Source organism: Carica papaya, chromosome 8 (genome assembly GCF_054855325.1).
Source record: "Carica papaya isolate Zhongbai chromosome 8, ASM5485532v1, whole genome shotgun sequence".
Classification (NCBI taxonomy): domain Eukaryota; kingdom Viridiplantae; phylum Streptophyta; class Magnoliopsida; order Brassicales; family Caricaceae; genus Carica; species Carica papaya.
Window position 1 is genome coordinate 5,629,712 of NC_142316.1, and position 16,207 is coordinate 5,645,918.

At 32.0% G+C, this 16,207-nt stretch overlaps 1 protein-coding gene and 1 long non-coding RNA gene across 2 annotated transcripts; one reads left to right on the plus strand and one right to left on the minus strand.

Moving 5' to 3' along the window:
• Positions 1 to 5,824: 5,824 nt before the first annotated feature.
• On the plus strand, positions 5,825 to 9,441 carry UXS1 (UDP-glucuronic acid decarboxylase 1). Its single transcript, XM_088209411.1, has 7 exons — positions 5,825 to 6,773; positions 6,950 to 7,099; positions 7,189 to 7,268; positions 8,144 to 8,227; positions 8,317 to 8,391; positions 8,680 to 8,772; positions 8,885 to 9,441. The coding sequence occupies exons 1-7, from the start codon at positions 6,149 to 6,151 to the stop codon at positions 9,086 to 9,088; spliced, it is 1,311 nt and encodes a 436-aa protein (XP_088065537.1). The 5' UTR covers positions 5,825 to 6,148; the 3' UTR covers positions 9,089 to 9,441.
• A 498-nt stretch (positions 9,442 to 9,939) lies between these two features.
• Positions 9,940 to 12,189, minus strand: LOC148240405 (uncharacterized). Its single transcript, XR_015814137.1, has 2 exons — positions 11,234 to 12,189; positions 9,940 to 10,605 (listed from the first exon to the last, which is right to left on the minus strand). It is a non-coding gene; the product is annotated as an uncharacterized LOC148240405 (long non-coding RNA).
• Positions 12,190 to 16,207: the final 4,018 nt, after the last annotated feature.

Consider the following 16,207-nt stretch of genomic DNA (forward strand, 5'->3'; position numbering starts at 1 on the left):
GATCAACAACCATTTTGCTAGTGGATACATACTTAATCGCAACTTCTCCCTTTTTTATGGCGCTTCGAACGAATTGATAATGCCTCTTAATATGCTTGGTTTTCTTATGAAATTTTGGATCCCGAGCATATTAGATAACAACAGTATTGTCACAATACATTTCTATAGGTTCATCAACTTTATGAGTGAAGTTGAGATCCTATAGAAAGCTTTTCAACCAAATTGCTTCTTGTACAGCAAGACAACTAGCAACATACTCCCCTTCCATTATAGATAAAGCAATGCAGTCTTGTTTTTTTACTACACCAAGATATGACACCTCCAACAACGACAAAAACATATCCTGAAGTCGACTTAGACTCATCTCAGTCGCCACCCTAGTCTGCATCTGAATATTCTTTCAACTTTAAATCTCCTCCTTAATAATAGAGGACTAAGTCACTTGTATCATAAAAGTAGCACAAGATTCTCTTGACAGCTTGCCAATGAGCAGGTCTAGGGTTACTTTGATAACAACTTACCAAACTAACTGTAAAAAAAATATATGACTGTGTACACAACATAACATATATTAAACTGTCTATTGCACTAGCATAAGGAATGTTGTTCATTTTTTTTTCTCTTCATCTATCTTTGAGTACTGATCAAGACTTAAGGTTAGACCATTCTCAACAGGAGTGTCAATAGGTTTGGAATAATGCATTTGAAATTGTTCCAAGACTTTCTTAATATATATTTTTTAGCACAGTCCTAGAAGTTTCTTGGGACAGTCTCTCATTATTTCTATGCTAAGGACAAACCTAGCTTCACCCATGTCCTTCATTTAAAAAACAAAGGATAACCACCACTTAGTTGTATTGATCATCTTCATGTTGTTTCCAGCTAATTAGTATGTCATCAATATATAAAGAGAGAAATATAAGCCCTCCCATTATTTTTTTGACAAACCCACAATGGTCTTCATCTATCATGGACAAGCCAAATGAAGCAATGGCTTCATAAAGTTTGAAATACCATTATCTAGAAGACTGCTTGAGACCATATATGGATCTTTTAAGACAAAAAACTTTGTTTTCTTGACCTTTTGAGATAAACCTAATATATTGATCCATATCTATTTCTTCCTCAAGTGTACCATTGAGGAAAACAATTTTAACATCTATTTGAAATAATTCCAAGTGCAAATGGGCAACCAAGTCTAGGAGGAGGCAAATAGAGTTAAAATTCACCACATGAGAAAAAATTTCTTCATAGTCTATACTTTCAATTTGGGTAAAACCTTCCGCCACCAGTCAGACCTTTAACTTTTCAATTGATCCATCCATTCCATGTTTTATCTTGAAAACCCATTTGGTTCTAATTAATTTATGTCAAGGCGGGAGATCAACTAGTTCTCAAACCTTATTTCTTCTCATTGAGTCCATCTCATCCCTCATTACATCAATCCACTCTTTACTATTTGGTGAATTCACAGCTCCTTAAAGGAGGTGGGTTCCTCAATTTATAAAAGAGTGCATATGAAAATTTTTCATTCGATTTGAAAATATCATCAAGAAATTTTTCCATATTCACTCCTACAGATTCTAGGACCTTCGTCAACTGTTTGACTAGATGATAAATCTATCTTACTGTCCTTTGGAATGAGATTTAGAAATTAAAAACTAAGCTCATGTTCCAAGCTCGAATCTCAAGGACCAACCCCATTTTTCGATGGATTATCATTTGTAGGCAAGTTTCCACCATTTAAAATAGTAAGATCACTCCCACTATCTCTTTAATTTGGTCCAATGTCACTATTCTTGGTGATTTGGTAGGTTCTCAATATCTCCCTCTTATCAATAGATAATTGCATGTCCTCCTGTAACTCATATAGTTTGAGATTCTCTTCTATTTCACCAATAGTTGGGAACTCATCCTCAAAGAAATCAACATTGGGGGAGTCTATTTCAGTCATGCCACCATTTAGGTGTTCTCCAAACATTACATATCTTTAAAATGTTCAAGATATCTGATGAACACCATTTCTTAGTTATTCTTAGACCCAATTTTTCATACTTGTGGGTTGGGTTATGCACATAGTCTGCCAACCCCTAAGGACGTAAATGATCCAAAACGAGTTTCTTACCATTTCATAACTCATATAAAGTAACAGGCACACTGTTACTTAGTACACGATTAAGGATGTAGTTTGCCGTAAGCAACGCATCTCCCCAAAAATTATTAGAGAGGTTGACATGTATCATCATCAATCTAACCATGTCTAGTAATGTACGATTTCTTCATTCTGCAATACTATTTTGTTGCGGAGTATGGGGAATTATAAGTTGCTTAAGTATATCATTTTCCTCACAATATTCTTTGAACATATCAAAAAGGTATTCACGACCACGATCGGTTCGAAGAGTTTTTACTTTTCGATCCATTTGATTTTCTACTTCCACTACAAAACATTTGAACATATCTAATGCTTCATAGCGGTGAGAAATTAGATACACATATCCATATCGTGAATCATCTATAAAAGTGAGAAAAAATATGGGTCCATGACGTGTTTTGATATTTAAAGGCCCACAAATTTCAAAACGGATTAATTCTAAGGGATTTGACGCCCTTAAAGCCTTACCAAAATATTTCTTACTCGTTTTACCGACTAAACCTGACTCATATTTAGGTAACTTAACTTTAGTAAGCCAATCTAAAAGACCTTCTTTAGCCAATCTACTCATTCAGTTTTGGCTAATATGGCCAAGTCTAGCATGCTACTTAACATATTCAAAATCAAAATCAAGGTGAGAAACATAAGCAAGTATAGAATTATTATATATATTATCTTTCAAGTCAAGAATAAAGAAATTGTTTCTTAAATACGCATGACCAAATACATCGTCATGATATAAAATATTTAAAGTATCAGCTTTAAAGTTAAAAGGGAAACTCAATCTCAGTAAGGAAACAACTGAAAGTAAACAACATCGCACCCCAGGTGCATAGAGAGTATCATGAAGGAGTAAAGTATTTCCTCCACGTAGCTTGAGCTGGTATATTCTGATTCCAAGTACATCTTCTTCGCTGTCATTGCTCAATACAACAGTTTGTGAACCCACTAGAATATGATGGTAGTCTACGAATTTAACTCGATCTTGAACTACATATTTGTTTGCTCTGATGTCTACAATCCAATTAGAAAAATAATTAACAACTAATTCATGGGAACAAACAAATAAATCAAGAGGCAAACTAGAGAAAAGTACCTTCTTCGGCTCGGAACAATCATGAGCGAACTGACCCTTGTTGCCGCAGTTGTAACACTTCATACGCATTACATTTTTCTCTTTATGGTCCTTAGCCTTATGTTGTTTGGCCACACCACCTTTAGGTCTATTGGCTTGAAAGGGGCATCGACATTTCTTAAATTGCTTGGCACGATTAGGCTTGTTTCCCTTGGGTCTGACACTATGGGAAACAAGTGCCATATTGGAACAATTAAACTCCTTTTAATGTTCAACTTCTATCTCAATGTGCCTAACAATTTCAGAGAAAATATTAATATGTTCACTATGAACCATCAGAAGTTTAAAATTTTTCCAACATTCAGGTTCATATGGAAATGAACGAATCACATTGAGAACCTGCACCTTATCTCTTATGTCACGCCCTTAAGCCTTAATGTCATGAACCATAGACTTACGACACGTAAGTGTTTAGATATAATGTGCTTTAAATCCATTTCATATTTCATCCACTTTAAATCCAAGGCACGGAGTCTTATAGCGGATGTTTGGCCATAAGTGACCTTAAGCTTGTCCCACATGTCCTTAGCCGTGGAACAAGACTCAAACTCTTCAATGAGATCGTTATGCATGCAATACAATATAGAATAGTGCGCAAAACGATCCTTCTTGGACCATTCCTAGTATGCAGTCAGATCTTCATTGTACCGGTCACAACCAATAATTTTTTTCTTATAGACAATAGTGGTCAAGGTTTTCAAAATCTTGCACTCATTAGAAGATATTGAATCTTCGTATACCATATATCATAATTTATCCCATCCAACTTCTCGTTGATGGATAAATCAGTAATCATATTCTTAGTTGTTATTTCTACAAATATATAAAAAAATGGACATTAGACACGATTTTTTTATAATTAAATTATCAAAATTTCATTGTTTATATATATATCACATGTTCGAAAATTTTACGACGCTCATAATTATCACATATGATATAAATTATAAATATGATAATTTAATTATCATAATAAAATAAAAATTAAATAGAACATATTCATGTAACACTTTAATTTTATCAAACTTAATTAGTATAAAAAATATCACATAGATATATGTAGTTCTTTTAATTTAATAAAAAATATATAACTAACTAATATACATAAACTAATTAATATATATTAGTATAGTAATAATAAAACAACATTACAAAATACTGTAATACTGTTTAAATAAATAAAATAATGTGCATACATAAAAAACTATTGGTAATCCCAACCAACAAATATGTTCAAAAACACAAACATGCATCAATATTTTGAGTTGGCCAATGGTGATGAAAGTGCTAAATTAAGAATATGGTTGGAGAGGTCAATGATTTAATTTCTATTTTTAACATCTAATTTTTTTTAATTAAAAGACAAAATAGATGACATCATATCATCATCATCATGAGAGAGAAAATAAGAAACAAAATAATAATAAAATAGAAGGGTCTTGCTCTCCCACAGAGTTGGTTATGTGTGTATATATATATATATATATATATATGAACATATACACATATGTGTATATGTATATCTTCAATCTCCTTCTCACGCACAGGGTATCATCCTCATTCTAATTTTTTTTTAGTTTTCTATATATATATATATATATATACGTACATATATATATATATATATAGTCAGTATTTTTCTCTCTTCCAATTTTTTTTCTTCCTTCATGCATACACTACAAACACACATCTTTTCCCAGACCACAGAGTACATCATCATCCTCTCACCTAAAAAAAAAAATTTATTTTATTGTTTCTTATTATGATTGATAGAAAAACTAAAATTAAAAAACAATAATTTTATTTTAACCTTATATCTGTTGATATATTTTCGTTAATATATTCAAATAATTATGATTTTTCCATAGTTTGATGTGAATAATTTTACTTATCTTTTAGTTAATCAGTAATTAATTATCAAACTTAGGTGAGATAAATGATTAAATCAAAGAATGTGGCAGTTAATAAATTAATATTTGTGTAATTTTTTAATAATAAAAAATTATCTAATTTAATGTTGTAGGAAAGTATACCTAATAAAATATTAATTTAATTTAATTTATTTCAATAAAAATATTATTATCAGTAAAAGAAAAAGCGTATGCAGAAAAAGGGTTAAAAAAAAAAAAACTAAAATTGACTTTTAAAATAACTGAATTATGAATTCTTCTTTACTAAACTGGAATGGATTTTTTTTAGCTCCTCATCGAAATGTTTTATTTGTCCAAAAAATAAAAAGTATTTATTACAGGAATTTAAAAAAAAAAAAAAAAAAACCATTAACGGACACCGTCATCTAAGCAAGATTTTGATTATTAAGAAAAAAAACAAAAAAGGAAAATATTCTGTTAAGCCCGGTTCATGGTTATACTAGTGATTATCCACGGTTGCCACAAGATTTCATCAAAGAGAAGTGAGCTAAAATCGCTTGGCCATACAGAGAGGGTACAGTAAATTATCCTAAGCTGCAATACAGTAGATTGTAGCCAAAATCGTACCTTTTCACTGCACAACACGTATATATAGCTGCTACCTGTCCATAATCAGAAAGTTCCTCTGTATTGATTGCTCGCTCGCTCGCTCGATTGAAGAAGAAGAACAAAATACTGTAGGAAAATAGTGTTTTCAGCTATTGTGTTACTAATTTCTCTTGCAATTTACAGTGCCGAACGCAAAGCTTGGTTTGTCAAAGCCAATATCCATTGCTAGATCTATTATCTTGCAGGTTCAGATCGGACCCGATTTCATTGCGTGAATTCTGTCTCATTGAGCGTTTTCTTTCTGATCCTCGAAGCTCAGAAGCTATATGAGTAAAAAGTAGTTGCATCCTAGGCTAAAACCAAAGCCAGCTCGAAACCATGAAGCAGTTATACAAGCAACCAACCGCCAAGCGAGATGAAGAGATTCCCGTCAGCCAGACGTCGCAGTACTCACCAAAAACCCTAAAGCATCCGAGATCTCTCCCCAGATCTATCAACTACCTCTTCAAGGAACAGAGGCTTCTCTTCATTCTTGTGGGTGTCTTGATTGGGTCTACCTTCTTCATCCTCCAACCCACCCTGTCCCGTATAGGTCCAAATGAAAGCCATTCTACGCTGCCCAGATCTTTCTCTCACCGCACCGTTGATTCCGGTTCTTATCCCAAGAGTTTCATGCCCGGTGGGAAGGTGGGTCGAGTCCCAGTCGGGGTCGGACGGCGTAGAATGCGAATTGTGGTTACGGGTGGAGCCGGATTCGTGGGAAGCCATCTTGTCGACAAGCTTATTTCGAGAGGTGATGAAGTAATCGTGATTGATAATTTCTTCACTGGGAGAAAGGAGAACTTGGTTCATTTGTTCGGAAATCCGAGGTTTGAACTTATTCGTCACGACGTCGTTGAGCCAATACTCTTGGAGGTCGATCAGATCTATCACTTAGCTTGCCCTGCCTCTCCGGTACATTACAAGTATAATCCAGTCAAGACTATTATATCCTTCATTTTAAATTCGTTTCATTCTCCTTTTCAGAATCTGGATCATATATTGCGTAGTTACTATTCTAATTCATGTGGGTGTTACTGTTATTATTATCAATTTTTGTTTGAAAAGCTTAGTAGAAATGGTGCATTTGGATTATTTGATTTGGTGAATATTGTGTTGGAGATCCTTAACCATGGATTTACAAGACAAATGTGATGGGTACTCTTAATATGTTGGGTCTGGCAAAAAGAGTTGGAGCAAGGTTTCTTTTAACAAGTACGAGCGAGGTTTATGGTGATCCGCTTCAGCATCCACAGAAGGAGACATATTGGGGAAATGTCAATCCAATTGGTATGAATTGGGATGTTTGTGCGTGGTAGTTCATGAGATTATGATACAAGGTGTTTGTTATAATCTCTTGTGTGCTTGAACTTGCTTAGGTGAGAGGAGCTGCTATGATGAAGGAAAACGGACAGCAGAAACCTTAACAATGGATTATCATCGAGGTGCAGATGTGGAGGTAAGAGTTTTGCTCCTAATAAATTACCGGTATAGAGATATCTGCATTGTTATCTTTAGTATTTGTCTACTAACTTTATGAACGAATGTGTCTTGGCTCTTGCCATGTTACAAATCCCCAACTCACCAACCCTAACTGATCAGAGTTATTCACAAGGGTACTAAATTATGGCCAATCCTGGAATTTGGTGCATAAAAGCTGTTAGCTAAAGATTTTACTTTTATTTCTGTTTGATTTATATTTATATTTACATGTAGTATTAAGAATAAATATTTGGGCGTCCATGGCAGGGTGATCCTTTTTCTTCCCTGAGACTGTCCATTTAATTTCACTTTTTGATACTAGATTCCATCATGTTTATTTGCATTCCTTAAGCAGTAAAAAAAACAAAAGATACCCGAACTGGTTATCTTGCGAGTATGATGTGGATTTGGCATAGAGCGTGTATCACAATGCAAACACAGCTTTGGTCGTCCATTCCTTAACTATAAAGCTCTAACTTGACAAATTATGTATTGGATATCTGATTTTCCAGTCATATTCAACCTAGGACAAGAACACAGTTAATTGTAAAACTAGGGGTGCAAGTGAACGAATGTTGGTAAAGTTGGTTGAGATTGAAAAAAAGGCTGAGAAATTTGTCAAACCAGTTGCCACTTTTGAGAGATCACTGGCCAGTTCCTGTAAGTTAACCAAGCTTGAATCTGGATTTATACTGACATGAATTTCAGGTTGCTCTGTGTTGCAAAAAGTTCCATCTTCAGTGAGAGTTAAAACAGTCTCATGGCTCCTCACCTTTGAACTTATTGACTTGTATATATGTACCTATATCCAACAGTTACTTCTGGTCCGGTTGTGATATATGCTGCTTACAGGTTCGAATTGCTCGCATTTTTAATACATATGGGCCTCGCATGTGTCTGGATGATGGACGTGTTGTTAGCAATTTTGTTGCTCAGGTTTGTACTCCCATCTGATAATTTCAGCTACCATTCTATTACCGTACTAACTGATTCCTTAAGTTTTCTGACAAATGGCTACCTTGCAGGCCATCCGCAAACAACCTCTGACCGTTTATGGTGATGGGAAACAAACAAGAAGCTTTCAATATGTTTCTGACTTGGTAACATCAAATGTTATTCTATACTGGTTGCATTCCTTTGGTGCTTTATGATTGTATTATATATATATTTTTATATTGTCATACATTTTTGTGTATGTTCGGCTCTTTTTTTCCGTGGGAGCTTCAATTTTTTAATGCGAACAAAGAGGTGAAAAAATAGGCATGATAAAAGCGAGCACTTTTTGTTGCCTACTTACTCAAAAAAAGGAAAACTGCTACTATTTACTGGATAGCACTTGTTATTAGAAAAGAAGAAGGATTGTGATAAAGGGCTTTTATCAATGACAGGTCGAAGGACTTGTTGCATTAATGGAAAGTGAGCATGTGGGACCTTTCAATCTGGGTAACCCAGGGGAGTTTACCATGCTAGAGCTTGCTGAGGTTTTTCCTCCTTATGATGCTTCTTGTATTTGTGACAGAGTAAAGTCTCATTTGGCTGTTGCATGCTGTAACTTATTCTATATTTCGCCGTGGCTGTTCTTCCCTTCCTCAGGTTGTGAAAGAAGCAATTGATTCAAGTGCTACAATAGAGTTTAAGCCAAATACCGCGGATGATCCACATAAGAGGAAGCCGGATATCAGCAAAGCCAAGGAGCTGCTGAACTGGGAGCCCAAAATCTCTTTGAGGGAGGGTTTGCCTCTCATGGTGAGCGATTTCCGGAATCGTATCTTAAATGAGGATGAAGGGAAAGCTTAAGTAAAAAGCAACAGCAGCTGGAGCATGTATAGTGTGAAGTACGTTTATTGTTATGGCATTTTGATTATAGCAATTTACTTCTATATGCAAAATTCTAGCAAATCGCTTATCATGGTAGGAAAATTCCTGTTTATCCAAAGTAGGTGCTTGATAAGCAGAGAGTTTGAGATTCTTTTTGTTTATCTGAAGGATAATATTTTTTTTTTTTACTTTGATTATCTATATAGTGAAAGGCTCTTTTTGATAGAACAAAACAGAGACAGTGGATGATTGATTTGTAGTTGCTCCAAGGATTTTATGGTCCTCTCATGGATGATACTTGTTTTTAATGAAAAAAATGTTCGTTTAGAAAATCAGAGATCTCTATTTATACAGACAAAAATCATGAAGTAAACTTGAAGAAACCTGACCTTAAAATTAACTTTGGAAAATAACCCTTTTCAAACAGGTGGAATTGAAATGTTTTATTAAATTTAAAGGTAATATTTTTTTCTTCTCTACATAATCTTTGTTTACATATATATAGTAACACTTTTAGATTTATATTCTTCGTCTAATACAGAGAAAAAAAAATATTTAATTTGCAACTGTTACTTATTTACACATAATATAATAAATATATGTATATTAATTTATTCATTTTGACCCTAGAATTTATTAATTGAATGATTGTCACTTCCATTTTTGTCGCATAGAATGATTAGATGATTGTTATTTTTACTCTTTCTGGTAAAACTGTGAATTGGGAATCAAACTGAACACCATCTTTTGGTGAAAAAGTTATTAATGTTAGGGCCAAAAAGAACACTTCCACGATTCATCCGCATGCGCCCATATGATACTTATCCACATAACTATAAAAGGCATTAATCACCTACCATTAACTCAATAAAGACAGCCATGAAAATTACAACATAAAAAGAAGTTGGGTCCAAAGTTCAAACATGAACCTTTAAATAAGTAAATAAACCAGTATCTGACAATAGTAATTCATCCGGATCACACGGGGAATCAACTATATCTGGAGAGATTTTTTTTCTTTTTTTTTCCTTCTTCTGGGATGATTTGATTCCGTTGCCTCAATCCACATCTCTAACCAAATGGCTTAATTTAATTCCTATATATTCGAAACCCAATTCAGTACCAAGCATTCATAACAATGGCTGTAAGGATTGCGTGGGGAATTGTTCTTCTGGTTTTTCTGAGATACGGTTCTTGTGAGCCAGTTGCAGAGCATGATCTGAAATTCGGATTGCTTCAAAGAGGTCCAGTACCTCCCTCCTCTTCCAACCCATTTCTTCCACCGCCAAGTCCTGATCATGTAAATCGAAAATTGTACTCCGGGCCGAGTCGAAAACCGCCGAGTTACGACCGACCACCGCGGAGTCCTGGTCATGCAAATCGAATATTATACTCCGGACCGAGTCACGAACCGCCGAGTTACGAGCGACCACCGGCTAGTCGGGTGAATTTTTCGAGGTTGCGATCTGCAATTGGAATACCACCACCGCCAGCACCTGGGGTTAAAAGAGGTTTGTGAGGGAAAAGAAATGAACAAATTATTAGCAACTTGAAATTGTAACAGCTCCTTTCAAATAAAAAGTTTTTATATTATATTAACAAAATCATATTTATGTGATTATTATACATTTGGGCTCTTTGTTATTAATTTTTCAGAATTATAAGAAATATAATAAACTTATAAAAAATTAAAAAAAGATAAATTCTGGTGGGATCTATTTTAATCTGATTAACAAATTGTTCATAAATTTAATTTTTTTAATAAAAACTAAATTATATGAAAATAAATTTTAATTATCCTTGAATATAAATTAATTGATACAATTAATTAATTAATTAACTGCATGTACTGAATATATAGTATAAAAGTATTTTATATATAACTATTAGTTTTGAATTCATTGTCACTACTGACTTCAACATTTTAAAAAAAAAGAATCAAATATTAGGAATTCTTAAAATTAAATGATAGTAATTATAGTTGATTGTACTAATCACCAAAATAAATTTAATATTATATGTACGGGTGTTCTTAAAAGTAATTTAGTGTATTTATTATACTCTAATTATATATGGTTTAAAATATATAATTTAAAAAAAAAATGTAAAGCTGAATTTGCTCACATTTGAATTTGAAATGTGTTTGTGCATTCTTAACAGTTGCCTCTGTTTGAACTTCATTTGCACATTGTTGATGCCCTGACAAGTTTGTCTCGCATCATTATTGTACATACAACAAATAAAGTGCTCCGTGAAATTTTTCAAGACTTTCCCAGATAAATTGCAGAAGTTGTCATGAAGATGAAATATCCTTAGCCCATCTATTAAGGGATACATGGAGTTAGTTACCATAACTCCAAAGAAGATTTCGATACCAAGTCGGGACGATCAACTTTCTCTGAAAATTTCGGAAAATTGAAGTCTCGAAGATGCAAGTAAACTTAGACTTGAAAGAAGGAGATCCTTTGGAATGAAAAGACACAGGAGAGACATGAAATAGTGTAGCGGAGAGTTACACACACACATATATATATATATATGTCTTCCATGTCTTTCTTCCTCTTCTAATTCTAACCCTCCTATATGTTATTGTCAAACGAAATTTGTAGCATTTATAACATTTCAACAAGAACCACCTAGAGAGCAAATGGGCTTAACCCATATTTTGGCTAAATGGCCGAAACCCAAAATTTTGTGTCTCATATTTCTTTGGGGTTAATCTGGGTTTTTCTTCAACTATCCTCTTACAATATATTTTACTGCTTTCAGAAAAAAAAAACAAGGTTTAAAACGCACCGTTTAGGTCATGCTGACCTGAGCATCCACTGCAGAAGTCAATAAATAATTGAACAAAATTAATAATAATATTGTAGAATATGCAGCTAGCAATATTTAATTAATCATTAATTAGTAGAATCAGAAACTTAATCATGTTTGCTCTGTCCTATTTATGCTCTGCATTTTCTCTGTTTTGTGGAAGATTTTTTTTTTTTAAAATCCAATTCCCCATCACTTTGTGCTTCCCAAAATCTTTTTATTATTCTGCAAATTATGCATAAACAATTCCAGATAAATCCAAAAAATTTGATTAAATCAAATGTGCTAAATTAAAAGTAATTATAAAATTTTTCAAGAGGTGCAGATGACTTGGCAAATCCAATTAATACAATTAGCATACTTTAATTTATCTAAAAAATTTAAAATATGTCATTCAAATTTATGAAAGTCTAAAATCTAAATTTTCCTAAAATTAATACCACCTACAATTTTAAAGAAATCATCCTGCCAAATGTAGATTTGTAAGTTAGATATATAATTTTAAGTTTTTGGGTACAGACTAATTTTCGAAAATTTGATGCTGATGGTGAATGCATATATATATATATATATATATATATATATATATATGTATGTATGAGAGTGTGCGTGTGTGTGGTGGGGTGGGTGGGTGGGTGGTCCATTTCTTTTCCTTTTTGTGATGGTGGGTTCTTTCCCACTTTCAAAGTGAATTTTACTTGTAAATTGTTAAGACGAAAATCTGTGAAATATCTTATAAAGATCTCATCTATATATATATATATATACACACACACACACACATTATATGTAGGATTGAATTGTACAGAGGCGGTGAATATATATAAAGAGAGAGAATAAGCATCAAACTAAAAGTTAAAAAAAAAAAAAAAAAAAGAGCATCTGATTCGAGAAGGTTGGAAAAACAGAAAGAAAGAAAGTGACTTTATGTCTCATCCATCCTCACAGACGTTTATAATCTGACTTCCTTACAGAACCTGAATAAACTTTCATGCCAATAATTCATATCTACTTTCCCAGAAACAACATATTGCTTAGCAACCATGGTGTGTGGCAGCTACTGATTATTTTACCGTTGCTCTGTCTTACTCGAGCATCAGCATCCCTGTAAAGGACATTAATTTACATATCTAATTTTGCATCAACATCAATACCCACATTCTATATTATTATACAACATATACATACATATATAATCCACATACCCAACCAAGGGGTGACTTACTTACCTCTCCTCGTATCATTTTCATCCATTAAAAATGGCAGCCCACAGAAAAAAAAAAAAGTTGGTTGCATCTCATAAAGTCGTCACAACCAAATAACACATCTTTTCACTATTTCATCCACTTGTTCTTAATTTCCACCCACTTCCATCTTAAATTCTCCATTACGAAATTACTTATACTACACTTTTATTTCAATGAATTACTCCAATCTCTTCATGTACTTTAAGTAATAATCTGTCATTAAAGATAATATTAATAATTTATTAAGATATAAACTATAATTACGATAGAATATAATTAGAATGTGTCGATCTTACATGACAGCAATATACAAATGGTGGTCACATGTTATATATAGAGACTAGATAGTTGGCAGTTGCTAAACAAAAAATTACCAAATAATAAATATTTAGAATATAATTCCATCAATTATTTAACTGATAAAATAAGTAATTACTTTGTTACTACTATCTAAATCATGAATTATCTTACAAAGCATTCTCGTCAATTTTTACCAAGCAATCAGTATAGTTGTTATAAGATACTACGACACTAAGCTATTAAATAAAAGTTCACTACTATAAATAGGTCAACATGTAAGATAAAGGTACATTAAAGTCTATATTGATAACTTATGGTGTTTAATGTTTAATATTTTTTCTTTAAACTAAAGTTAGCTTAAACATTATAGTGGTTGCCAAAAATCAAACTCAATCACTTATTTTATTATTTGTACATATAATTCACTTACAAGGCATGTTGTTTATACTTACCAAATGAGTGTTGCCAAAAAAATTGGCCTATCTTCTTGAGCTATCAGACTTATCGTCCTAGCCACAAGAGTAACTACTAAACCTAATATCTTCGGTTACTAAAGATGGTTTCTTCGCCTAATAAGTTATTTGGCTATCAAAGATGACAACCCTACACTAGCCAACTTAAATTACAACTTCTCCCTAATCTAGGTTGCTTCCACGACATCAACAACTAGAGCCTATGAAAGGAAGATGTAATGATAATGACAAAGAGTTCATATAACATTAGACAGGAAGAACTCCCAGGGAGAGAAAGAAATAATATTCTTCTTGTGGCGTGGTCCTCTAAAAAAAAATTTGACTATTTTACTAAAGTAGTGGAGAAATGTCTTTAATAACAGAGATCATGAAAGGCTAAAAAGAAATAAGGAAGAGCAATACCTTTAAAAAGTTATAAAAAAAAAAAAAAAGCTAAAGCCTAATTTCAATTTTACTTGTTACAACAAATGAAGTAAATGATGTAAAAATTTGAAAAATCACCAAAAAATATATTAAGGTTTACTCAAATCCACTAATAACTATTTTAAATCATATGAACAATATAAATGGTATTAGTTTTACTTAAAAATAAGGGTAAAAATATCTTTTTAATATTTAAGAAATAGAGATTACTTCATTTTAACAAGAGAACCTCTTCTTATTATATAAAAATATGAGACAACTTCATCATAATAGAAAATAACATCAATCTCAGCTAAAGATAAAGAATTTTCTCATTACATCACAAAATACAACCTCACCCCCTATAACAATTAGGAGAAGATTTCAACCTTACCTGATTAATTAAGAAAGAAAAATTTCTCTTAAAAAAATAATATTTTTTTTTTGTAAAAAAATTATCTTTATACATTAAAAAGATAGAAAAGAGCTATTCTATTAATTATTTAGTTAATAAGCCAAGTCATTATTAGAAATATTATCACTCTTTTTAAAAATTATTTTTCGAACTATTATTTAACCATTAATGTTATTGTTACAAGATAATTATTAAGCCAATAGACTGAAGCTCACTCCTATAAAAAAGTAAAAATGGATAAAAAGAATGTATTTAAAAACTATAGTTGACATTCATATTTAATTTTTATTATTCTTTATTTAAAGTAGAAATAAGTTTAGTATTTGAGTGATCTTACTCAATAATAAAAAAAAAAAGTTACTTGTTTATTCCTTTGTGTATATGGCATAACTTATTAGAACTACCATCTAGCTTATTAAACTCAGTTTCCCCAACTAACATATCTTAAATCTTGAGCTATCGAATTCGATATATCTGACTACTAAAGCATCCATCAGACTAGTATCCTTAACTATCGTATTGAGCATCTTCACCTAGAAAATTATTTAGTTACTATGCGTAACAATCACAATCTAATCAATTTAGACCATAACTTTTTAATCGTCTGGTTTTCTTTGATTAAGAATTAGTTTATAGATAATATAATGAAAATTTTATCAAACGAGACATTATTCTAAATTTAAATAAAGTATTTTTTTTTTGTAGAAATAATAAAAACGTCTAATTAGCTCTAATATTACATTTGGTTCAAATATATTATGCTCTTATCCAATTTCTAGATAATCTTATTCATGTTAATATTATATTATGTATTTGATCTAAATTATCTAGTTACCATGCCTCTCAATCATAGCCTAACCAATTTAGACCGATCATAATATAATATTTTTTTTTACCAAATTTAAGATATTATTATCAATTAATATAAAGTGATATTTTTTTGTAGAAATAATAAAGATATCGTATTGGCTATAATATTGAATTTTGTTCGAACCTATTATACTCTTATTTAGTTTATTCATTCTATATGCATACACTACTCATAAATTATATATTTGACATATAATTGGATCAACTTTATTCATATCTCTAATTTTACAACCATTGAGTAATTTAAAAGCCAGAAAAAAGAAAGATACTCGAAAATGAAGAGGGTGGCACACCCTTATTGAAATTATCACAAAAGTAATGTAATTTTTCCTTTTTATGTATTTATATGCAGTGTTTAAACCATCTATATATCAAAGCCAGAAGACATATATATATATATATGGATTATGAAAATGAAAATTTATGATGTGGCCAAGTCTAATTGGTTATTTATGTTTTGGAGATATAGAAACTTGTATATTGCATACACCTACACCAAAGCCCTAGAGAATATATTCGGCAACTTATTTAATCTCTCTCTCTCTCTCTCTCTCAAAAGATAAGAGCTGAAGCA